At 38.1% G+C, this 26,567-nt stretch overlaps 1 protein-coding gene across 7 annotated transcripts in view; it reads right to left on the bottom strand.

Moving 5' to 3' along the window:
* FER (FER tyrosine kinase) overlaps positions 1 to 26,567 on the bottom strand; it is a 457,408-nt gene that overhangs the window by 24,803 nt on the left and 406,038 nt on the right. For all 7 annotated transcript variants that reach the window (XM_073888931.1, XM_025866872.2, XM_073888926.1 and 4 more), the window contains one exon: positions 9,311 to 9,465. In XM_073888931.1, the coding sequence (XP_073745032.1) occupies positions 9,311 to 9,465 (155 nt within the window). The remainder of the gene's footprint in view (positions 1 to 9,310; positions 9,466 to 26,567) is intronic.

Genomic DNA, 26,567 nt, shown 5'->3' with positions numbered 1-26,567 from the left:
AGAGCAAGTCAAGGAAATTACTGCCTATGTTTACTTCTAGGAATTTTGTGGTTCTGAGTCTTCTGTTAAAGTCTTGAATTCATTTCGAGTTAATTTTTGTGTATGGTATAAGATAGTGGCCCAGTTTCATTCTTCTGCATGTGACTGTGTAGTTCTCCCAGCACCATTTATTGAAGAGCCTGTCCCTTCCTTATTGTATATTCTTGGCTCCTCTGTTGTAAATTGATTGACCATATATATTTTGGTTTATTTCTGGGCTCTCCTGTTTCATTGCTCTTTGTACCTATTTTTACTCCAATACCCTACTGTTTACCCTAGCTTGTCAGTAAAGTTTGACATCAGGCAGCACAATGTCTCCAACTTTGTTCTTTCTCAGGACTGCCTTGGTTATTCAGTCTTTTGTGGCTCCATACAAATTTTAGAATTGTTTGTTGTATTTCTTTCAAAAACTCATTAAATCTGTAGATTGCTTTGGGTAAGTATAGGCATTTTAACAATATTCTCCTAATCCAGAAGCATGGAATATCTTTCCATTTATTTGTATTGTCATCATTTTCTTTCATTAATTTCTTTCAGTGTCTGAGTACAAGTTTTTCACCTCCTAAGTTAAATTTGTTCATAGGTATTTTATCCTTTTTGATGCAGTTGTAAATGGGACTGTTTTCTTAATTTCTCTTTCTGGTAGTTCATTTCAATGTATAGAAATGCAACAGATTTTTGTATAGTGTCCCCTGCAACTTTACTGAATTCATTAATTAGTTCTGTCTATTGGTAGAGTTTTTAGTGTTTCTATATATAACAATGACATCTGCAGAGAGTGATAATTTTACTTTTTCTTTTCCAACTGGAAAAGGTAAGTTACCCTTACCTAACTGCTCTGGCTACGACTTCCAATACTATGTTGAATAAAAGTGCTGAGAGTGGGAATCCTTGTCTTATTCCTGATCTTAGAAAAGCTTTCAGCTTTTCACTGTTGAGTATGAAATAGCTGTGGGCTTGTGTCATATATGGCTTATATTATGCTCAGATATGTTCTTTCTATTCCCAATTTGTTGAGATTTTTATCACAAATGGATGTTGAATTTTGTCAAATGCTTTTTCTGCATCTGTTGAGATGATAATTTTTATCCTTCCTTTTGTTAATGTGGCATATCTCATTGATTTGTGAAGGTTAAAACATTCTTGCATCCCTGGAATAAATCCTACTTGAATATGGTGTATAACCTCTTAATGTATTGTTGAATTCGATTTGCTAAAATTTTGTTGAGGAATTTTGCAGCTATGTTCATAAGGGATAATGGCCTGTAATCCTTTTCTGGTGGTGTCCTTGTCTGGTTTTGATATCAGGGTGATGCTGACCTGGTAAAATGACTTTGGAAGAGTTTTAAATAAGAATTAATGCCAATTTTTCTCCATGTTTGGTAGAATTCACCAGTGAGATCATGTGGTCCTGGACTTTTGTTAGTTTTTGTTTACTAGTAAGGAAACTGAATCATTAGTCTGTTCAGATTTTCTATTTCTTCATAATTCAGTCTTGGTAAGTTGTACATTTTTAGGAATTTATCTGTTCTACTTTGTCCATGAGTTGTGGCATACTGTTGTTCATAGTAGTCTTTTATGACTCTTTGTATTTTGGTGGTACCGGTGTAATATCTCCTCTTTCATTTCTTGTTTTGAGTCCTCTTTTTTCTTGATAAGTCTAGCTAAAGGTTTGTCAATTTCATTTTTTTTCAGAGAACCAGCTCTTTGTTCACCATTCTTTTTTTGTCTTTTTAGTCTCTATTTCATGTATTTCTGCTCTGAGCTTTGTTATTTCCTTCCTTCTACTAACTTTGGGCTTCATTTCCTCTTTCTGTAGTTACTTGATGAATAATGTTAATTTGAGATTTTTCTCTTTATTTATCACTATGAACTTCCCTCTTAGAATTGCTTTTGCTTCATCTCATAAATATTGGTCCATTTTGATTTGTCTCAAGGTTTTCTAAAAGATTTTATTTACTTATTCGGAGAGAGAGCACACATGAGCAGATGGAAAGGGAGAGGCAGAGAATCCCAAGCAGACTCCATGCTGAGTGAGGAGCCCCATGGGGGACCCGATCTCACGACCCTGAGATCATGACCTGAGCTGAAACGAATTGGACATTTAACTGACTGAGCCACCCAGGCACTCCATAAGGTATTTTTTGAAATCAAAAGAGCAATCTTCTTTAACCAATCGGTTTTTCAGTAGAATGTTGTTTAATCTCCCAATAACTGTGACATTTCATACCACTGTCAGAAAAGATGCTTGATATGATCTCGATCTTCTTAAATTTATTAAGACTTGTTTTGTGGCCTAAGATACGATCTGTCCTGGAGAATGTTCCATGTGCACTTGAGAAGGATGTGTATTTTGGTGCTTTTGTATGAGATGTTCTGTATATATCTATGCAGTCCATCTGGTCCAATGTGTCATTTCAGGTCCGTATTTCCTTATTGATTTTTCTGTCTGGATGATCTATCCATAGCTATAAGTGGTATATTAAACTCTTCTACATTATTGCTATTTATTTCTCCCTTTAGGTATGTTAATATTTGCTTTATATGTTTAAGTGAGCCTATGTTGGCTGCATAAATATTTACAAATATTATATACTCTTGTTATATTGGCCACTTTATCATTATGTGATGCCCTTCTTTGTCCTTGATTACAGTCTTAAAATCTATTTGCTGTGGTACAAGCATAGTTACCTTAGCTTTCTTTTGATTTCCATTTGCATGAAATATCTTTTCCTGTCCCTTCACTTTGAGTCTGTGTATGTCCTTACATCTGCAGTGAGTTTCTTGTAGGCAGCCTATAGATGAGTCCTGTTTTGGTTTTTTATCCTTTTAGCCAGTCTCTGTCTTTTGGTTGGAGAATTTAGATCATTTACATGTAAAGCAGTTGTTGATAGATACGTACTTATTGCCAGTTTAATTGCTTCCCAGCTCTTTGTAGTTCCCCTCTGTTCATTTCTTCTTCTCTTGCTCTTTTCCTTTGTGGTTTGATGACTTCCTTTAGTGGTATGTTTAAATTTCTTTTCTAATGATCTTTTGTGTATCTACTATAGATTTTTGCTTTGTGGTTACCATGAGGGTTACATAAAACAACCTGTATTTATAACACTATTTTAAATTGATAAAAACTTAAGTTTGAATGGATTCTAAAACTACAAATTTACTCTCCCTCACAACATTTGGTTTTTGATGTTACAGTTTACATCTTTTTTTTTTTCTGTATCCCTTAACTAATTGTTGTAGTTATTTTTACTACTTTTGTCTTTTAACCTTCATACTAGCTTTGTAAATGATTAATCTATCTTCACTATATATTTACCTTTATCAATGAGATTTATACTTTCATGTGTTTTCTTGTTACTAATGAGCACCCTTTCTTTTCAGCTTAGAGAAGTCCTTTTAACATTCTTGTAAGCCTGGCTTGGTGGTGATGAACTCCTTAACTTTTGCTTATCTGGAGAACTCCTTGTATCTCCTTCAATTCTAAATGGTAACTTTGCCAAGTAGAGTATTCTTGGTTGCAAGTGTTCTACTTTCGGCCTCTGAATATATTGAGCTACTCTCTTCTGGCCTGCAAAGTTTCTCTGAAAAATTTGCTGACAGTCTTATGCGGGCTCCTTTGTATGTGACAATTTGCTTTTCTCTTGCTGCTTTTAGATTCTTTTCTTCTCTTTAACCTTTGACATTTTAATTATAATGTGTCTTGGTGTGAGTCTCTTCAAGTTCATTTTACCTGGAACTCAATGGGCCTCCTAGATCTGGGTGTGTTTCTTTCCCTAAATTAGGTAAGTTTTAAACCATTATTTCTTCAAATAAGTTTTCTGTCCCTTACTGTCCCCTCTTCTTTCTCTGGGACTTCTATAATGCAAATGTTAGTCTGCTTCATGGTGTCCTATAAGTCCCTTGAATTATCTTCACTTTTTTAAAAATTCTTTTTGCTGCTCTGATTGGGTGAATTCACTGATCCTTGCTTTTTCATCTAGTTTGTTGGTAAACCCCTCTAGTGTATTTTTTTTTTAGCTCAATTATTTCATTTTTCAGCTCTGTGACTTCTATTTGGTACTGTTAGATTTTCTCTCTCTTCACTGAAGTTCTTACCATGTTCATCCATTCTTCTCCTGAGTTTGGTAAGCATCTTTATGATCATTACTTTGAAGTCTTTATCAGGTAAATCATTTATCTCTGTTTCACTAAAATTTTATTTTCCTGAAGGTTTCTTTTGTTCTTTCAATTGGAACACATTTCAGTGTTTCTCCACTTTGCTTGACTCTATTGGTTTTTATGCATTTGAGGAACAGGCACCTTTCCCAGTCTTGAAGAAATACCCTCACGTATTACATGAATGTCATCATTTAGCCTTGCCCTAGCTCTTTGTTGTCTTTCAAACCTTTGTGATTGCCCATGCAGACTATTTTATTTTTAATAGCTCACAGGAGTTGCGGGTGCTCCTAGACCTATTGTGTCCAAACTGAAATTGAGCTGGATTTGCAGCCAGACTGTAACTACTGGCTAAGGTCCCACAGTCCTGTGGAACTACAACTGTAAGCCCCACTGGCCACTAGAGCCAGCTGATCTGGACTTACCTCTGAGCAGCAGTTGTAAAAATTGGGGCTCTAGAAGAGTGCATAAGCTCCTTTCTGGGAGTTACCAGGGAGGTGTAATGAGGCAGAGGGAGAGTGCAAAGATGGTGGCTACCACTCTACATTACCTCAGCCTCTAGATGTGTGCCAAACCTGAGGACTTCCCCTCAGTCTGAAGCTCCCAACAGGCCAACAGGCTTCTTTCATAGTTGGCTGTTGGTGCAGTGCCCTGGGGAATGCTGGCTTGCCAAGAACTCTGATTGTTACAGTCCTCTGGGACTCAGGAATGCAAGTGTGCCTTGATCACTAGAGTCAGATCAAGAGGGCATTCACTGGATGGCACCCCCGAAACCTGGGACACCAGGTCGGTTTAAGAGCTCTCTTCTGAGAGATACTGGTGCTTTGGAATACAGCAGGGACAGAGTATGAAGATTATGCCTGCCCTCTAATGTCTCTGGAAAGGACTATAGTCAGGTCTTAGATGTATGTTCAATTAGAAGCTTGCACCTCTGGCTGTAGCTATGATGATAAGCCAATAGGCCTCTTTCACAGAAAGAGCTCTTGGGCCTACTGTCCCTTACTGTGTCCTAAGGGTATAGCTGTTTATACGGTCCTGTGGGATCTGTGAAAGTAAGCCCTGCTGACCACCAGAGCCAGGTGATATAGAGGTGTCCCCGGGTAGCATCTGCTAAAACCTAAGCATCAGACAAGGGTATTAACTCCTTTCTGGGAGATTATGGCAAGTGAAGTACAGGGAGAGTACAGAGATGGTGTCCACTGGCCTTTGTTCCTGGACAGAACCTCCACAGGCCTGTAGTTGGGTGCCATACAAGAAGTCTGCCCTCAGGCCACAGCTCCTGGACAAGCAAGTAAAGACTATGGGTATGTTGCTGTCAGGGCACGGGGGTGGTAGCCTGTCAAGAACTGTGTCTCTGTTACAGTCATATGGTACACAGGACTGCAAGCCCCCTGGCATCCAGAACCTGATGACCAAGGGGTGGTCCCTGTGTGGTAGGTGCAAAAACCAGGCTACTAGATATGTGTTAAAGCTCCCCTCTGAGAGATAATGGTGCGCTGGGGTGCAGCAGAAGGAGAATGTGAAATTGCATCTGCCAGCTTCTGCTCTGGGCCCTAGGGCAGGTGATGCCAAGCATGGGGCCTTTTAAGAATTGTTTTATAAGTTCCCTGTACTCTTTTGGGTTATATGGGTGTGAGCCTTGTTGGTTTTCAAAGGTAGATGTTTTGGGAGCTCACCTCTTAGGTACAGGTCTTAAATGCTGGGATGCCTGAAGTGGGGGCCTTAAACCCTTTGCTCTTCAGGGGGAAGCTCTGGGTTTTTAGTTCCCTCCTCAAGATGGTTCTCTGTGCTGGGGGTGGAGTCTATGGTGAGATTGTGTCTTAGCCTCTCTTACCTGCTGTGATACGGGTTTTTTTCTTTTCTTGTTTGACTAATATGTAGCACTTGCTTAGTAATTTTTAGGGTTTTTTGAGAAAATTGTTCCATAGACTTGGTGTGTCTATGAGAGGAGGTGTGAGTTTGGGATCTTCCTACATCATCATGTTGAACCAGAACCTTGCTGGATAATTTTAATGGGCTAAGAGCAACTTACATTTGTATGGAATTTTGCTACTTCTCCATCTCATTTGATCCTAACAATACCCTTATATGGAAAAGGCACAATCTTCTCAATTGCAAATTAGAAAACATAGGTGTAGAGAAGTAGATGACTTGCCAAGGTCATGCAACTAATATGACATAACTGGTGGGAAATCTGGCCCTGATGATTGATCCAGGACTCTTTTCACTATAAATCCTGCCTCCTTATTTCAGAGTACTTAGTCATGTCAGGCTAATTAGAGGATGCATCAGCCCAAAATTCTTAGGTGACAAATGAAAAAAGGTCTTTTTCTTTTTTAGATTATTTCTTAGTTGAAGATGAGTATCCTATTTGCCCTTTACAAACACAGTCCTTTGGTAACAGCTATATTGAGCACAGTAGCAATATATGCTGAAAAGACTATCAAGTATGCTGCCATTTCATGTTTAAAAAGTGGGGGAGGGGATATATATGCAATTATGTGTTGTGTGGCTGGAGATGGGTAGGAGAGGAGCTTACATGTCATTGTAGGCTCTTTACTATAGCTTGATTTAAAAAAAAAAGCAAGTACATGTGTCATTTTTTAAAACATTAAATGACAGCTACACTAATGACAAAATAATGGTGAAAATAAGTTTAACTCCATGGCCCTAAGGCAAAATTTCTGAGAGGTTCCTTATAGACTGAAGGATTTTTCTGTCAACTTTGCTCCCACATGTCATGGGAGACTTGGGCAGTATTTCAGCTACTCTGCAGCAACAGTGAAGAAAAGACCCTTGGAAATAAGGCAAAATCTTGCCACCAATCATAAAATGATATTTGCATAAAACATGAAAAACATATAACAAGAAATAGGTCATTCAATGGATATATTTTCCACTTTTGTTAAACTCTAAGGAACTCCCTATTGGGTTGGATAATAAGTATTCCAGGCTTCGTCCTCATCTACTGTTAAAAATCTCTTCCTCTTTGTCATGTAAATTGTTCTGCATTGTATTAATAGTAAAGACTGCTAAAAAAAAAAAATTCCCTCATTGCCAACCAAAGATCTTCATATCTCTATTACTTAAAATGCTGTAAGTCTGGCTCTAAGAGAGATCTGGAAATAGAATTTTGATTTGCAAATACTTGTCAGCTTGAAATTCAGCTAAAACACATTTTGACTGAAAGGCAGAATTTCACTTGGCATAATAGTAAGAGGACTTTCAAAGGCAACAACGAGGATCTGGTCAATAGGGTTAAAACAAATTCGAGACTAGCTGCATTTCAGGGTCTCCCAAGTCCAGTTCCAGCCCTCTTATGGGAATGCTATAAGAATGTACAAGAAGGGGTTAACAATATTTTGTCAATTAAAGAAAACCTCTATATAAATAATAGGTTACAATCTTTTATCCTGTGATTGTTCATCTTAGGAATATACCCTTAGAGTAGTATCACTGTAGAAAATATCAGGGCTGCCATTTTCTCTAGATTCTGAGGAATAGTGGAATTAGTCTGTGATCGTTAGAAAGCTTATAAAAACTTCTCTTGCCAGCATATGGGAAGACAAATTGGGTGAGGATTAGTATCTATGGAGTCTTAAGCTTAAAAATGTCATTATTGGGAAATAGAATAACTTAGTCTATTTCTCATAACAATTACATTCAACATATAGTCCATAGTATCATTAGTATACAAAATACAGAACAGATCCTGGTGTCTGAATCAGCCCCAACTAACTTCCAAACCAATCAATCACATTCCAAAGCTTTATCTGGAAAACATTTGGTGGTTCCTTGACAAGTTAAACACAGAATTACCATATGACTCTTAGTGTATATCTAGAATTTAACTAAAAACAGGTACTCAAATAAATCCTTATACACCAATGTTCATAGTACTATTCACAATAGCTGAAAGGTGAAAACTGCCCAAATATGCATCATCGAATAGATAAACAAATTATAAGTATATACAATGGGATATTATTCAGCCGTAAAAAGGAATTAATTATACATGCTACAACATGGATGAACCTCAAAAACATTTAAAAATAGTATGATTCCATTTATATGAAATATGCAGTATAGGTAAATCCATAGCAACAGAACGTAGACATGTGGTTGCCAGTGTCTGGGGGGAAAGGAGGAATGGGGAGTAAATGGGTAAAGGTTCTTATTTTGGAGGGATGAAAATGTTGGAACTAGAGAGAAGTAGTGGTTGTACAATCCTGTAAACTGTACTAAATACCACTGAATTATTCACTTCAAAATGGTTAATTTCCAGTTATATGAATTGTACCTCACTTAAAAGCTTTGTCTTTAATTTAGGCATTAAAGTAAGGCATTTATAAATGCCTTTTTCATGATGAAGGAATTTTTCATTTTAAATCAGTAAAGAATCATTTTATGATATTTCAATTTAAAACCTACTATACCCATTCACTAACCCATGGCTCATATGCTGCTTCCCTTAATGAAAATGTAATTTATAATTTCACTTAAAGCACAATCTCTCTCAATTCTTGAGCCATTACCCATCTTGTTACAGCCCATTTTATCCCAACCAAGATAATGCAACCTGTATTTATTTCCAATTACAGTCACACACACACACACACACACACACACAAAATCCCTGTTTTAAAAATGTAACCTCCATCTCTCTCCACAAGACTTATACAAGTTCTAGAGACCGAAATGCTAAGAAACCATGTTAACTTTTAGAGTGAGAAACTATAGACTTGACAGTATTTTAAACCTGATATTAGATGAGGTTATTGTACCATTTATAAGACATTCAAAAGCAATGGTCCAGAGCCACAGCAACACTTTAAAAAGAATCTTTTTTTGGATTAGAAAAAAACCTTCTCCAAAGTGCTTATAAGTATATCCATCTTTTAAATCTAGCAATCTTACATATAGAAATCTGACCAATAAGTTTAATGAATTAAGTCTCTGCTCATGTCTAAGTACAAAATATGAATACTTACACATTGTGTTGATTTTCAAATTATTCTAACTTGGGCTCTGCTTTACTCCTGTAATTTTGCTTGTGTATGTTTTGTGCTGATGGAGTACATTTTTACCACCAAAAAGCAAAACAGCCTATTCTTACCATAATTAAGAGCTTCTGGTGCTGTCCATTTAATGGGAATCTGCTTTAAGCCAGAAGATGAATACACTCCACCATCCTCTTGACGAGACATTCCAAAGTCACTGATTTTCAGAATGTTATTTTCACCTACCAGGCAGTTTCTTGCAGCAAGATCCCTAGGTTACAGTAAGACACAGAAAATACCTATTAAAACAAATTGAAAGCTGCTTTCACATTTATGACTTCCACACCTTGCATTTTTACATTTGCAATGTGTTTATAATGAGGTTAAGAATGCTTGTGATTTACCAGTCCTTCTCATCTTTTCTGTCATAGATAAAAATCACCAGTGAGAATATTTGCATAGGGAAGAGGCCCCATGCTAATTTTCTAGACTTTGCATATATTTCCACTTAGGTACAGGTCTTAAGTACAGAAAAATACTGATTCTAGGGTTAAGAGAAAATCACAGAGGAGACGGTAAGCAAACTTGGCATTATTTCTCACTGGACTGGATTTCCTAAAGCAGCACTGTTTTATATAACTTCTGTGATGATGGAATGTTTTCTATCTGTGCTGTGCTGCCCAATAGGTAGTCATTAGCTATGTGTGACTATTAAAACACTTGGAATGGAACTCATGTGATTGAGAAACTGAATTTTAAAATTTACTTTTAGTTAATTAAATTTAAATAGCTGCATGTCGCTAGATAGCCTTTGGCTATTGTAGCCTTAGAGCTTCCCAAAGGGTGGAGAATGGCTGAGGTGCCAGAGAGGCTTGCAACTCTTTTTCTACTGCATCTGGGACAGGCAAAACTTTGCATGATCTGGCTCTGTCTCTCCTACCTTATCTTATTCCACTCTACATAATTTCTAAATTCTACCCTTACTGGGCTTCTTTCTGTCCTCAAATGCAGGACAAATGCCCTAACATGACAAGCTTATTTCCACTGTAGGGCCTTGCAGAGTAGCTGTTCCCTTTGCCTGGAGTGCTTTCCTTCTAGGCTATAGTAAAGCTGGCTCATCTTCATTCATCGTTAGCTCAAATACCTTCTTCTCAGAGAAATCTGTCTTGATTATCTCTTTTGCTCACTGCTGTCTTCCTTATCAGATAAGGATGAAGCCCCTACTCTAATTCTAGTGAGAAGCCCCTACTCTAATTCTAGTGAGAAGCCCTTCAATAATCAAATTCCTATATGTACCTCAATGTTTATACATTTTTACATATTTATATATAGAGAGGGACAGAATGTATATGTGTACGAATCTATACATACACATAGAAAATCAGATAAAATGTCCAATGGTGCTGAGTATTAAGAAGAAAGTTGTATAAAGGGAGAGATTTACTAGAAGGAATCCTATTTTAGATAGGCTGTTAGGGAAGGTCTCTTTGATAATATGGTATTTGATCAAAGACATGAAGGAAGTTAAGAAAGCTATGGGGACATCTAGGAGAAGAGCATTCAAGATAGAAAGATCAATAGATAATGAAGACCCTGAAACTGGTACATGCTTGGTATATTTATGGAATGAGTGAGGGGGAAGAGAAGAGTCAAATTAATCAGAGGGCTAGCCAGGACCAAATGATGTATAGCTTTTTATTGGTAAGCTCCTTGGATTTTATTCAGAGTAAGCTGGAAGGTAATCTGGGAATTCTGCATACAGGAATGGCAGATCCAGAAAGACCACTTAGGAGACTATTTCAGAAGTCCATGAAAGGCAACAATAGCCTGCACGATGATGGAGTTGGTCAGGTATATTGGGATATATTTGAACAGTACAATCGGTAACATTTGATGGCAGGTTGGATGTGGAATAGGAGAGAAAAAGAATCATGGATGACTCCAAGCTACTTTGGCCTGAGCACCTGGAAGGATGGAACTGACATTTATTGAAATGGGGAAGGTTACCCAAAAATTGCTGGAAATGATACAGGAATTCAGCCCAAGTTGCAGGATATAAAATCAATGCACAGAAGTCAGTTGCATTTCCATATACTAACAATGAGAAGAAAGAGAAATCAAGGAATCGAACCCATTTACAATTATACCAAAACCATAAGATACCTTGGAGTAAACCTAACCAAAGAGGTAAAGGATCTATACTCTGAAAACTATGTAACACTTATGAAAGAAATTGAGGAAGACAACAAAGAAATGGAAAAACATTCCATGGCACATGTATTGGAAGAACAAATACAGTTAAAATGTCCATGCTACCCAAAGCAATCTACATATTCAATGCAATCCCTATCAAAATATCATTAACATTTTTCACAGAGCTGGAACAAACAATCCTAAAATTTGTATGGAACCAGAAAGGACCCCAAATAGCCAAAGGAACGTTGAAGAAGAAAACCAAAGCTGGTGGCATCACAATTCCGGACTTCAAGCTTTATGACAAAGCTGTCATCATCAAGACAGTATGGTACTGGCACAAAAACAGACACATAGATCCATGGAACAGAATAGAGAGCCCAGAAATGAACCCTCAACTCTATGGTCAACTCATCTTTGACAAAGCAGGAAAGAATGTCCAATGGAAAAAAGACAGTCTCTTCAACAAATGGTGTTGGGAAAATTGGGCAGCCACCTGCAGACGAATGAAACTGGACCATTTCCTTACACTACACACAAAAATAAGACTCAAAAGGGATGAAAGACCTAAATGTGAGAAAGGAATCCACCAGAATCCTTGAGAAGAACACAGGCAGCAACCTCTTCGACCTCAGCTGCAGAAACTTCTTCCTAGAAATATCACCAAAGGCAAGGGAAGCAAGGGCAAAAATGTACTGGGACTTCATCAAAATAAATAGCTTCTGCACAGCAAAGGAAACAGTCAACAAAACCAAGAGACAACCGATAGGATGGGAGAAGATATTTGCAAATGACATATCAGATAAAGGGCTAGTTTCCAAAATCTATGAAGAACTTATCAAACTCAATAGCCAGAGAACAAATGATCCAGTCAAGAAATGGGCAGAAGACACGAACAGATATTTCTTCAAAGACGACAAACAAATGGCCGACACATGAAAAGATGCTCAACATCACTCATCATCAGGGAAATACAAATCAAAACCACAATGAGATACCACCTCATACCAGTAAGAATGACTAAAATTAACAAGTCAGGAAATGACAGATGTTGGAGAGGATGTGGAGAAATGGGAACCCTCTTATACTGTTGGTGGGACTGCAAAATGGTGCAGACACTCTGGGAAATAGTATGGAGGTTCCTCAAGACGTTAAAAATAGGGCTACCCTACGATCCAGCAATTGCACTACTGGGTATTTATCCAAAGGATACGAACATAGTGAATCAAGGGGATATGTGCACCCCAATGTCTATAGCAGCAATGTCCACAATAGCCAAACTATGGAAGGAGCCCATATGTCCATCGACAGATGAATGGATAAAGAAGACATGGTGTATATATATATATATACACAATGGAATATTAGCCATCAAAAAGAGTGACATCTTGCCATTTGCAACAACGTGGATGGAACTAGAGTGTATTATGCTAAGCAATATAAGACCATCAGAGAAAGACAAATACCCTATGATTTCACTCCTATGTGGAATTTAAGAAACAAAACTGATGAACACAGGGCAAGGGAAGGAAAAATAAAGTAAGATAAAAACAGAGAGAGAGGCAAACCATAATAGACTTTTAACTATAGGGAACAAACTGACGGTTGCTGGAGGGGAGGTGGATGGGGGTCTGCTAAACGGGTGGTGGGCATTCAGGAGGACACTTGTGATGAGTACTGGCTATTATATGTAAATGATGAATCACTAAATTCTATTCCTGAAACCAATATTACACTATATGTTAACTAACTTGAATTTAAATAAAAACTTTGTAATTTCTTTTTTAAAAAAATGTTTTCCCCATTACATTTCTCCCTCCTGCTAACACCAAGAGGAAGCATGCTAAAGTTGGAAAAGCATCAAGAGATAAGGGGCCTGGGTACCTAATGAGTATGGTGCCTAATGAGTATGCCATACATGTTCTGGACTGTCTACCTCTGTATCCGTGGACTTTTTTTTTAAATGTATGTTTTGTGTGCGTGTGTGTGTGTGTGTTTTGTTTTATGCAGTCAAAAGTAATCCAGTATCGGTGGAGGAGGGCCTTGGTTTTTGACAAGTAGAGTTTATTACATATATAACTGTAGATATTGAGTAGGCAACTAGTATATTAGTCCAGAGGTTAGAAGAGGTCTAAGAGTTGTCAGCTTTCAGGTTTGAAGCTATGGAATTACAGAATGCTTTCACCTAGAGAGTGAGTGTAGAGAGGAAATAGAGGTGTTCAGGGACTAAGCCTTAGAACACACCATCATTTAGTTTCCTGTTTTGTAGTTTTCCCCTTCATCTCTCTTGTAGCTTTCTCCTATGTGGACTCCATTTATACAATATTACAAGGGAGGCAACCTCAGTGGCTGAAATCTAATAGAAACCACATCTTTGTGAGCTGAGGAATCAGGAAAAGAGGTTCTTGCAAGTGTAGGGAAAATCATAGAGGGGAAACAAGCAGAGAAGGGGATGACCTGGTTCCATGTTTGAACCCACACAAGTTTCAGCCTAAACCCTGAGCTACGCATTTGATGAGCAGACCTAAGCCCATTTAGAGAACTAAACTCCTTTAAATCACTGCCCTTGTCTCAGAGTAACTCCTGACTGTCTCACACAGGGCACACCAAAACACAGGCTTTGAGAAGGTAACTGTGATATGAATCACTGTGAGGCAGTGGACCTATATTCTGAACCTAACTGGGTTGATTGCGTGCTAAAACAAAAACAAAAATACCAACAATCTCCAGCACAATATAATACGGACTTAGAGCCCGTACAATGTAACATCCACAATATCTAGGGCACAACTCAAAATTGCTAAACATACAGAAAACAAGACAAATGTGATCAATTCTAACAGGAAAAACAATCAACAAATGCCAACATCATAGTAACCACATATAAAGTAGCTATTATAATACTCCATTAAATAAAGGAAAACACATTTGAAATTAATGGAAAAGCAGGCAATCTCAGTCGAGAAATAACTAGAAAAATTATAGAAATGGAGAAACTTAAAATACATATCTAAAATTAAAAATCACTGCATAGGATCAAAAGCATACTGATGATAACAGAGGCAAGAGTCAGTAAACTTGAAGATAACCCAATATAAAATACCTCAGCTGAAGAGCACAAAGAAAGGAAAACAGAAAAATGTGAAATGAACATCAGGAACCTATACGATATCAAAAGATCAAAAATACCCATTACTGGAGTCCCAGAAATAGAGGAATAAGGTGACTAAGGCAGAAAATCTATTTGAAAAAATAATGACTGAAGAAGTCCCAAATTTAGTTGAAAGAAATAAGTTTGCATATTCAAGAATCTCTGTGATAAAATCAAAGAAAAAAAAACCTACACATATCCTAAATCAAGCTGCTAAAATCCAAAGAGAAGAAAATGTCTTAAAAGTAGATAGAGAAAATGACATTTGATATAGAAAACGATTCAAATAATCACAGATTTCTCAAAAAAAAAAAAAAAGATGGGGGCAGAAGACAGTGGAATAACATCTTTCATTTGTTAAGATGGCAATTCTTCCCAAGATCTACAGACTTAATGTAAACTCAGAATTCCAGAGCTAGCAAAAATATCCTACAGAAATGAAGGCAGAATAAAGACGCTGTCATATGAAAGAAAACAGAATTAACTGACCGGCAGCAGATCTACTCTACCAGAAACACCAGTAGTATTTTAGCCTAAAGGGAAATGATACCAGAGAAATCTGAAACATCAGGATAGAAGGAAGCACAACAGAAATGGCAAATATGTTGTCAAAAATAAAATTTTTTTCCTTAAGTTCTTTAAAATAGACTGAATATTGGAAATGAATATTATAGCATTATCTAATCAGGTTTTCAATGTATGTAAATGTTATACATATGACAACTACTGGATAAGATAAAAATTGAGTGTGAACAAAGGAACCCATATTGGTGCAAATTTTCTACATTTACCATGAAATAATACAATATTAACTCTAAATAGTTTGTGGAAGTTTAGGTATATATATTGCAATCTATAAACTCCTAAAAAAATGTAAAGAGATACAGCTAAAATGTCAAGATAAAATTATATAGAATGCTAAAAAATATCAAACATTATATAATCAAAATATCAGTATCTAGACTATAAAGTGGTTGCTACTACTGATTCTATAGACAGAATAAGATATAGATAATAATGGTTCTACATTTACAGACAAATACAAATTTGGTATCAAAAAATACTCCCAAATAGCAAACTCCAATTCAGATGGTTTCATTAGTAGGTTTTATCATACATTCATGGAAGAAATAACCATACTCTGGGAACTTTTTAAAAAATAGAGAGTAACTGCCAAACTCACTTCATCAGGCCAGTAGAACTCTAATACAAAACCTGAAAAAGATACTATCAAAGAAATTACAGAGAAATACCCTCATGAAGACAGAACCAAATATTTTAAACAAATTATTAGCAAATCAAATCCAGTAATATATAAAAAAGATAATACATCATGGCCATGTAGGGCTTATCCAATAATGCAAGGCTGGCTTAACATTTGAAAATTAATCAATGTAATTCACTAGATTGACAGAATACAGGGAAGAAAACCATTTGATCATTCCAGTTGATGCCAAAAAAGCATCTCACAGCATTCAATATCTGTTAATGGTAAAATGATCAGCAAACTGGAAATACTGAGTAGCTTCCTCAACCTGACAAAGGGCATCTACAAAAAATTCAACCACCAATATCATGCTTAATGGTAAAGGACTAAATCGCTATTCCTGAGATCAAGGCAAGAATGCCTGCTTTCATCACTTGTATTCTTGTGGTCTTAGGCTTTGAAATAAGGCATAAAAGCAAAAAACAAAAAAACCCTACAAATATCAGACAAAAGTAAAACTAGCCCTATTGGCACTATTTGCAGACATGATTTTTTTTTTTTTTTTTAACATAGAAAATCCCAGGCTAGAGGAGAACCCAGGCCATAACCTCTTTGACATCAGCTGTAGCAACTTTTTCCTAGATATGTCTCCTGAGGCAAGGGAAACAAAAGCAAAAATAAACTACTGGGACTTCATCAAGATAAAAAGCTTCTGCACAGGGAAGTAAACAATCAACAAAGTAAAAGGCAACTACAGAATGAGAGAAGATATTTGAAACGACATATCTCATAAAGGGTTAGTATCTAAAATTATATAAAGAACTTATACAACTCAACACCCAAAAAGTGCATAATCCAATCAAAATATGGGCAGAAGACAGACAGATGGCCAACAGACACATGAAAAGATGCTCAACATCACTCATCATCAGGGAAATACAAATCAAAACTACAACGAGATATCACCTCACACCTGCCAGAATGGGTAAAATCAGTAATACAAGAAACAATAGGTGCTGGTGAGGATGTGGAGAAAGGGGAACCCTCTTGCACTGTTGATGGGAATGCAAACTGGTGCAGCTGCTCTGGAAAACAAGTTTCCTCAAAAGTTAAAAATAGGGCACCTGGGTGGCTCAGTTGGTTAAGTGACTGCCTTCGGCTCAGGTCATGATCCTGGAGTCCCGGGATCGGGTCCCGCATTGGGCTCCCTGCTCAGCAAGGAGTCTGCTTCTCCCTCTGACCCTCTCCCCTCTCATGCCCTCTCTCTATCTCATTCTCTCTCTCAAATAAATAAATAAAATCTTAAAAAAAAAAAGTTAAAAATAGAACTACCCTATGACCCAGCAATTGCACTACTATTTACCCAAAGAATACAAAAATACTAATTCAAAGGGATACATGTACTCCAATGTTTATAGCAGCATTATCTACAACAGCCCAAATGTCCACTGACTGCTGAATGGATAAAGAAGATGTGGCATATATATATACAATGGAATACTGCTTAGTCATAAAAAAGAATGAAATCTTGCCATTTGCAATAATGTAGATGGAGCTAAAGAATATTAAGCTAAGTGAGATAAATCAGAGAAAGACAAATACCATGAGTGCACTCATGTGGAATTTAAGAAACAAACAAATGAACAAAGGTGGTGGGGGTGGAGAGGAAGGCAAATCAAGAAACAAACTTTTAACTATAGAGAACAAACTGGTAGTTACCAGAGAGGGGAGGTGGGGGTGGGGGTGTGGGTGTGTGTGGCGAGGGGAGGGCGGGGAGGGGAGGGTTGGGTTGAACAGGTGATGGGGATTAAGGAGTGCACTTGCTGTGATGAGCACTGGGTGTTGAATATAAGTGTTGAATCACTAAATTGTACATCTGAAACTAACGTTACGCTGTATGTTAACTAACTAGAATTTAAATAAAAACTAAAAAAAAAAAAAAAAAGAAAGAAAATCTTAGGGAATTTAAATACCAAGAACTAGAATACATGAATTTAGCAAGGATGCAATATAAAAGGTTAATATAAAAAAACTTCTTGTATGCTTGCAGCAATTGGAAAATAAATTCCACTTATAGTAATGCTAATAAAATACCTACAAATAAGTCCAGCACAAGACAACCAAGTCCCTTATACTTAAAACTACAAAACGTGACTGAGAAAAAATAGTGACTGAACAAGTGGAAAGATATTCATTCCATGCTCATTGAGTAGAAGACTCATTATTGGTAAAAGGCCATTTTCCCCAAATCTGTAAATTTAATGCACTCCCAGCCATTGTTCTAGCAGATTAGTAAAATTAGACAAGATCTAGTAAAATTAGATAGGCTGCTTTAAAAATGAATACAGAAATGCAAAGATTCTAAAATAATCAAAATAATTTTTTTTAAAAGTACAGAGTTGAAGAACTTACCTAAAGTGATTTTAATGTAAAGCTATTGTTATTAACACAGTTCATCAAATGCAAAAAGATATGATACCTCAATGCAACAGAAGGTCCAGAAATATATCCACAAAGGTATGGTCAACTCATTTTTTTTAATTAAAATTTTTTTAAATATTTTATTTTAGAGAGAGAGCGAGCAAGCGAGTGGAGGGGAGGGGCTCGATCTCACTACCCTGAAATCATGACCTGAGCAGAAACCAAGAGATGGATGCCTAGCCATCTGGGCCACCCAGGTGCCCCCTGATTTATTTATTTTTTAGACCAGGAGAGAGCGTGAGCATGTGTGCAGGGGGAGAGGGAGGGAGAGAATCCCCAGCAGATTCCCTGCTGGGTTGCGGAGCCTGATGCAGGGCTTGATCTCACGACTCAGCTCATGACCTGAGCCAAAACCCAGAGTCGGATGCTCAACCAGCTGAGACATCCAGGTGCCACAACAGTCAGCTCATTTTTGACAGAAGTACAGTGGCAACACAGTGCCCGTCTCCCGAAGCCTAGTGGGCTGCTGACGATTCTCGGGACCGCATGCCATTACTTTTGGTCAGAATGAGCTTTTTTTTAACTGCCTCATCTTAGTTGTTGACAGAATTTCAGTGTCAGTGCCTTCCTTGGGTTGCCACCTACACTTTACAACTACATATACTTCTGGTGTCATAACCGTCTTCACAGCACAACCAGCTAAGAGGTCTGTTCTCTGCAATGAGGACTGCAGTTCTGTGAGGGATCAATCTAAAACCAATTTAGAGATACCTTCCATTCAATGTAAATAACATTCAGTAATGGGTTACAGAAAACTCTTTTTCGGGGTTGCAGGAAGTTCAAGCGAATGGAAATAGTATCTCTGTGGCATCATCTATGAATTAAAATAAAAACTGAGGCCTTCAGGCAGTCAGCATGCACTGCATATTCACTGCTTGCCTAATGTTCTACTAAGTCTTAAGATAGGAAAAGCAGAGATGATCTCTGGCCTGAGTCGCTAATGATCTAATTTGGAAGCTAAGGCAGACACACACCTTTCCTCCTCCTCCCCCATTCCCTCCTTCATGAAGCTTGCTGCTGCCCAGCCCTGAGTCTGATAGTCTAGGAGACACACTGGTGATCCCTGCCTCTTTATGCATGAAACTGCTAGAAAACAAGCCACTCTGAGCCCATGTGTTACAGACTGCAAATCCTCTAGGACCTCAGAGATGAGAAATCTCCTAACAGGCTGGTATTGTCATTCACAGGAGGTGTCTGAGATAGCTGTAGTTCACCACATGCAGAGGAATGTAACAGCAAACACTGCTGCCTGCCCAAAGCGTATGGAAATAGCGCACTTACGTCTGCTGAGTAATCTTCCTTGAAGATACAAAGTCAAACTTCTGAGTGTGTACCAGAGGTGTCTTACAAAGTCGTACATACTATGAGACAGGCTAATTATGGATCATCTGAGAACAGAGAACAGTTACAGGAAATCCAACTCGAGCCGGCAGTGGAGATGAGTCAATTTTCTGTGCTGTCTAGAAGCACAACAGTGGGCACCGTGCCCTGTAGAGATGTTGCCTCTCAGAGCAAATGCTGTGGCAAACCAGGAATAGCCAGGAGGACAAGCCAGCATTCTCCTTGTCTTGATGCCTTGCCCTAGACATCATTTTACTGCTTGTCGCTATAATTACACAACTTCACACAGGAAAGAAGTTACAGAAATATTTGCGTGTGTGTTTTAAACAAAAACTATTCCCACTGGGTCTGGATAATATTGAGTCACAAAGAAATCCTCTTTAAGTCCCCAAGATTTTCTTATTCTGACTAAAACATGGCATAAAAGCAGTAATAGCATGGGTAGTAAATGAAGCAGCTATTTGATGTAATCAAACCATGTACCACTTAATCCATGCCCAATGGCTGGCTACAACCTTTGAATTTTAAACAAGAGAAGAGCTAAAATTGGTTACCTGTAAGAAAAGAAGTGACACTTCAAACTGTTTCCCCTCTCTAAAGAGAAAAAAAAAAACAGAAATTGTCTGTGTAACAAGCATATGAAAAACCCATTTTCTGAAAAAGCCAAATGTCATCATTGGCTTTAAAACAGTATCTATGAGTGTTTTGATGGAAGGAGAGTAGGAATGCTAGTTTCTTGTTGCAAAATTTTGCACACGATAACAGAAACAGAATAGTAAACTGTCTCACATAGAGTGCACCAGAAAATCGAGGGTGGGCAAAGGGGAGTGTCTTTGGCAACGAGCTGACCCCTTGGGGACCATTTATATGGCCAATACTGAGCGGACAGTGATGGGATCAGAGATTAGCCAAAAAAAGAGATGACCAGCCAGATTCTTCCACAAGTCAGATGTTGTTCATTTTCACTTCAGAATCTACCTTATTTTTCCTGTGAATCAAGTATATGTAGGGGCCCCTGGGTGGTGCAGTCGGTTAAGCTTCTGACTCTTGGTTTTAGCTCAGGCCGTGATCTCAGGGTTGTGAGACAGCCTTGAGTCCAGCTCCGTGCTCAGTGCAGAGTCTGCTTAAGTTTTTCTCTCCCTTGGGTGCCTGGGTGGCTCAGTTGGTTAAGCGACTGCCTTCGGCTCAGGTCATGCTCCTGGAGTCCCGGGATCGAGTCCCACATCGGGCTCCCTGCTCAGCAGGGAGTCTGCTTCTCCCTCTGACCCTCTTCCCTCTTGTGCTCTCTATCTCTCATTCTCTCTCTCTCAAATAAATAAATAAAATCTTTAAAAAAAAAGTTTTTCTCTCCCTCTGCCCCTCCCCACTCTGTGCTCTCTCTCTCCCTCTAAAATAAAATTTAAAAAATAAATCTTTTTAAAAAAGTAAATGTAAATATGAAAATCTCCCCACATTTCTCATTTTCAAGCACACCCTTAATTTCACCCCTAGTTTTTGATTGGTCTTTCTTGCCATCACAACCTCCTCCATCATGCTCCATACCCTCCCTTGGCAAGTTCTCTGCCCATTATTATTGAGGCACTTATTTCTAAAAGTATAGCTCCCCACGGAAGCCCCAGCTGCAAAACTGTGAAAATTAGTCCCATTATTAAACTGTGCTTTTTCTCTTCCTTGGAAAAATTGTTCAGTGTTACAGACTTCTGGGAGGTTGGAAACAACAGTGTTACTTCTGTGAGTGCAGTAACAGACCAGGGTGGGGGGGGATTAGAGTATAATTTACGCTTTTTTGCTCAGGGCTGGTCCAAGGCCCTTTGGGCACACATGGTGAGAACCAAAGGACTCCCTGTTCCTGGAAGGCCCTCCTGCTGCCTGTCAGGACATAGAATCCTCAGTATTTGAGTATCTTCATTTGCTTAAAGCCGCTGCTAAAATGCAAATATGTTACCTGTGGGGAAGGGGGCACATATTACTACTGAGTCATGTTTGGCGTTAATTTTTTGAACAGATAAAGATGTATAAAGACATACAAAGTCTTAAGGGAATGGGATGATAGGGCAGTTTTGTGAGAAGAGGGGAAAAGGGAAAATGGCCCAGCATAGGGGACTGGCTTCAAACAGGCCTGGGCAAGGCACACAGTGGGCTCTTGTGGGAAGGGTGACAGGGTGAATATTTAAAGGTGTGCTGTGGCATTGGGAAAGGGCAATAATGCAAATGTAACTCCTAAAAAGTCTGTCTAGGGCTGCCTCTTGTGTATTTATTTATTTTTTAAATATTTTATTTATTTATTTGACAGAGAGAGACACAGCGAGGGAGGGAACACAAGCGGGAGTGGGAGAGGGAGAAGCAGGCTTCCTGCTGAGCAGAGAGCCCGATGTGGGGCTCGATCCCAGGACCTGAGCCGAAGGCAGACGCTTAACGACTGAGCCACCCAGGTGCCCCTCTTGTGTATTTATTCTAAACTGGGTTACCTTCTCAACAGCAGGGGAAGATCATCACTGGGGCTTGAATGCCTCAGCCACTCTACTGACAGGGAGTAAGGCTCCCCTGGGCTGCATTCTGTGAAGAAACCAAGGCTTTTGGTGATTTCCTCTAATGAAGCTGCTGCCCAATAGCTGGGACACACAACCACTAAGTCCTTGCCTGACACAGCTGACTGAATGAGAACCATTTATGGAAACTACTGTTAAGTCATCTGCCTTTACTTAAAATGGACATGTTCAGCACATACAGAAGTGCTTACTCCTTTTGGCTCTTTCATTTCCTTTCCTGGGGCGAGTTCCCTATAAGAGAGTTCTGTTTGGCAATGTACAAATACTAACCCCACGTATTCTTGTATTTAGCTTAGAAATCAAATTCCTAGGTAGTTAGCTAAAGCAAAGGAACTCATACTAAATATGGACATTGACAACAAATTCAGAACGAAACACATATAGTGGTAACACTTGCTTCTTAATTTACCTGCAGAACCCAAGGGCAACTTTATATTTAACTACTGTGGTTAGCCTGGATGGTTTATAGTTTGATGAAATGGGTACTCTATTTGTATAGTCAGGTACAAATCTCTCTCAGTCATTGTTTTCTGCTGTCACCTGTGGGCCACATTGTGCAATGAGACACCAAATCTCTGGAGACTAGCTTTGGGTACACAATTTAAATAAATCTTGATCTAATGTTAAATCTCTTAAATAAAAAATCTGCTCTAAGGGCATAGGGGAATAGGGGAGGACACATTAAAAAATACTGATGGAAAGTAAATGTTTAAATCTCCATAGTTCAAAGAAATATGCCAAATCCCAATGGGTAATTCAACCACAAAACTGACTTCTGTTTCAAGCATGCACATTAAAGGCCACTAGCTGTCTGAGGCTACAGTATGATGCATTGCAAGGACTTGCCTCTGAAGTTAGCCTCAGTACTAATGCCAAGAGCCTCTACTCCTACAAGACTTCTCGAAGGGAGTTTTAAAATACCCAACACTCCCACTCTGAGAGTATGAGAAGTAAAAATGGAAGCCACTTGCTTGAGAGACAAATGATATAACTTAAAATATTACATTTGGAATGTGATAAGTTACTCTGAGCAACAGAGAGAAAAAGTGACAAAACCACTCCTTACTGAATAGCCATCATGATAATAGCTACCACTTATTGAGGGCTTTATATGTGTCAGGTACCATTTTAAATGTTTTCCACGTAACCCATTTTCTGTCAATACTCAAGTTCATGCATACTAATCTGAACATTAAATACATCTCAGATTTTTCCAGAAGCAATACTGCAAACATTTCCACTGTTGGGAGTTCTGGACTAGGGATCAGGAGACCAGAATTCTCACCAGTGTTCTCCTTAACAAGTTATTTAAGTGAGTATATCACACAACATTTTCCTGGACCTTGGAAATGAGAGCACCAGTTCTTGACTTTCCTGAGCATGAGGGCTCCTGTATAATATTAAATGATTTTATGATTCCTTTGTACCATATCCACCCTGATGTAAGAGTTGTATATTTTATAATGGCTGACGGAGGAAATACAACATGATAAAAAGCTACTAAGAATTCAACAGTGTTCTAAATGAATTTGTATTTTATTAATCACAGCAATAAAATAGTGCTATACACACACACACACACACACACACACACACACACACACATGATATTGTTCTGTCTCAAATGCTTGATGTGCACTTGCAATGCTTGCAGTAACTTGGAAGAACCAGGGGTCCATGGTCCACCAGTTGATAGCCACCATATTTATCAACTCTAACATTCTATTATACTCTAGGTTAAAGGCATCATCTTCCTGTAACTGGCTGGATAAATCTAGCCACACAGTGGTGCTAGATGGTCCTGGTGAAGAGTTTTCCACATTTCCAGTGCAACAATGAGTGTTAACAGCTGATGAATGTAAGTAAAGCCTGGAGGGTAAGTTACAAGAGTGTCACTCCACGTGGCCAACAGTCCCACCTACCCCAGGGCCAAAGATTCACAATACAGGCATCCTTTTGCTTGCCTCTGCTGAATAACTTGGGTACAACCAAGAAAATTCACTTCCCAATGCTGTAAGAATAATATCAACTATTTATTAAGCACTTAGTAGGTAATAGGAACTTTACCTGTTATCCCTAATCCCTATTTGAATGTAGATACCTATTATACAGATAAAGAAAATTTACTTATTAAATTTTTTGAGAGATTAATTTGGCCAAGAACACAGAGATATTAAGTGAATGAGTATAGAATCTCTCTTACTCCAAAGCCCATGTTCTTTTAGCATTTTACAAAGCTGAGTGTTCCTTTGGTTTCTTTGAAATATTCTTAATTTTATCTTGACCAAAGTAATCCTCTGCACCACCTGATGAGATAGAGGTCTGCCATTTTGTTCCTGAGAGGTGATTGCTTTCTCATTTAAGTTTTGTGGAATAGAATCCCTGACTCAATACTTAGGCTCTGGAATATAGAATATATTGATAAGACTAAAATCTGCATTATTTTTCTATTCTGTCTCAAGGCATATAACAATTCCTCCACAGTCTTTTTGTGGTAGTTTATACTTTCATGATGTGATATACATACGCACACTAGGACCCAAATTAAGATATAAAAGACACATAAAGGAGAAGAGCAACTGTGTAATCTGTGATCCACAAGGTGCAATAATGAGCCTCAGGATCATTTACATTTTTACAGTCTGCAAAATGTTCAGCTACTGATGAACAAACACACTCTACTTATGGTGGAAGGCACCTAGATTTAGATACTGAACGATCTGCTGTGGTTAACTCTGCAGGATCATTGTCTCCGTGCAATGGATGGTACCAACTCTGCACTTTGCTGAGAGGGTCAGTCATGGATGACATCCACCAAATGCCCCACTGACCAACCCCTTCTCTCCCCCAACCAGACAGAGCTACTGGCCAGCCTGCATCTTGCCTCTGGTTCGGAGATCCCTAACAGACTCTTAGGCTGTACGCCTGAGACAGGAAGACAGACTCATCCAGTGTACGAACATAGAAAGTGTCCTCAGAACAGACTAAGCCCCTAGGTACAGAGGGGAACATCCAATCCTTTTTTCTGTGGCACCAGTATCCTGTTCATGGACAACACTTTTCAGTATCTATAGGAGTTCAAGAGGAGGAATGCTTTTCTCTCATGTGCCTCAGCCGTTCTTTCCTTGCCTTCCATTTACATTCTTTTAAAATGAAATTTTCATTATTCCCATTTCAATTTCTAATGTTGTTTTCTGTGTTTATGAAGTGATATCCCAGGTGACTTTACAATAAATTTCCCTTCAGTCCTATGATTGCTTTCAGCGTATGAAATCCAAATAGGAGAGTCTAAGTTACGAATACAGGTCTATTTTATAATAATTCATTTTTATCTTGAAACAAATATGTGAAATTCAATTTCTTTTCTGTCTCTATTTTCTTTCCACAGTCAGGAGAGCTTGCTTTAGTTTTGTTCAATTTTAATTCTGCATTCTGTTTGATAATATAATACCACAAAAATGAAGTCTTAAGACTTGATTTCATATATGTAGCTCTTTTTCTCTTCTTGTAATTCTACAAGATAAAGTTTTTTAAAAATATCCACCAAATGTCCTTCCAAAATTAGTTGTTATTCAGTCTGTGGTTCTTTGATGTATTCACACAAAATCTGCATTTTGCATTCATGAAGGATTACCTGTCTGAGCAAATATTCACTTTGCATATACATGTGTCCTTTTGGTCTCTTAATGAAATTTTCTTTTACCAATTTGCAGGCCACAGTTACATAAAACAAAAGTGTCTGCAGTCTCAAAGTGGACAAAATAACATATAAATGTAAAACCTATTCAGGAAAAGTTCCAAAAAACTATATAGTGATCCCCAAACTAGTGGAGGAAAAGTGTGACAGCTGCTTAATGGCATTCGGCGAGAGTGTGCAGTGCATCGAAGTGAACATCCCAGGATCTTGGTGAAATTACAGATGGAATAATTACCTGTGTGGGGACTTAATTAGGGCACAGGATTTTTAAATTCCATGAAATACCAAATTGTCATTTTAGTGCCGTCAACTGAATCTGAGCTGATATTAAGTAATAGATGGACCTTTTAGATTATTCACAGTATTTTTAAAGCCAAGTAATTAGGGCTACACTTGACACTTTCCTTATTAAGACCTTGTTATTTTGGCACAAGTAGTCATTCTTCTGAATACATGCTGTAAGATAATATATAATTTGGACTATGAGGCCCAACACATTTGATAACAATGATGGTGGAAATAAGGAATGAAATCATTTCTGGTTATTTGATCTGAGAACTGACTAAGGAAACACTACTAAGTCTCCATTACACAGATGAGTCTCTATGTTCTAAGAACACAGTATTCTAGGGTTGCTGCTTGACATACACAAAAACAATCTTTATGAATTTATGTATGTATGGATGGATGGATGGATGGATGGATGGATCTATCTATCTATCTATCTATCTATCTATCTATCTATCTATCTATC

The sequence above is a fragment of the Callorhinus ursinus genome, unplaced genomic scaffold, assembly GCF_003265705.2.
Source record: "Callorhinus ursinus isolate GAN/ISIS: 27379988/994484 unplaced genomic scaffold, GSC_fseal_2.0 scaffold3, whole genome shotgun sequence".
Classification (NCBI taxonomy): Eukaryota; Metazoa; Chordata; class Mammalia; order Carnivora; family Otariidae; genus Callorhinus; species Callorhinus ursinus.
The sequence above is the reverse complement of the archived record's forward strand: the minus strand, read 5'-3'. Positions and strand labels throughout refer to the sequence as shown.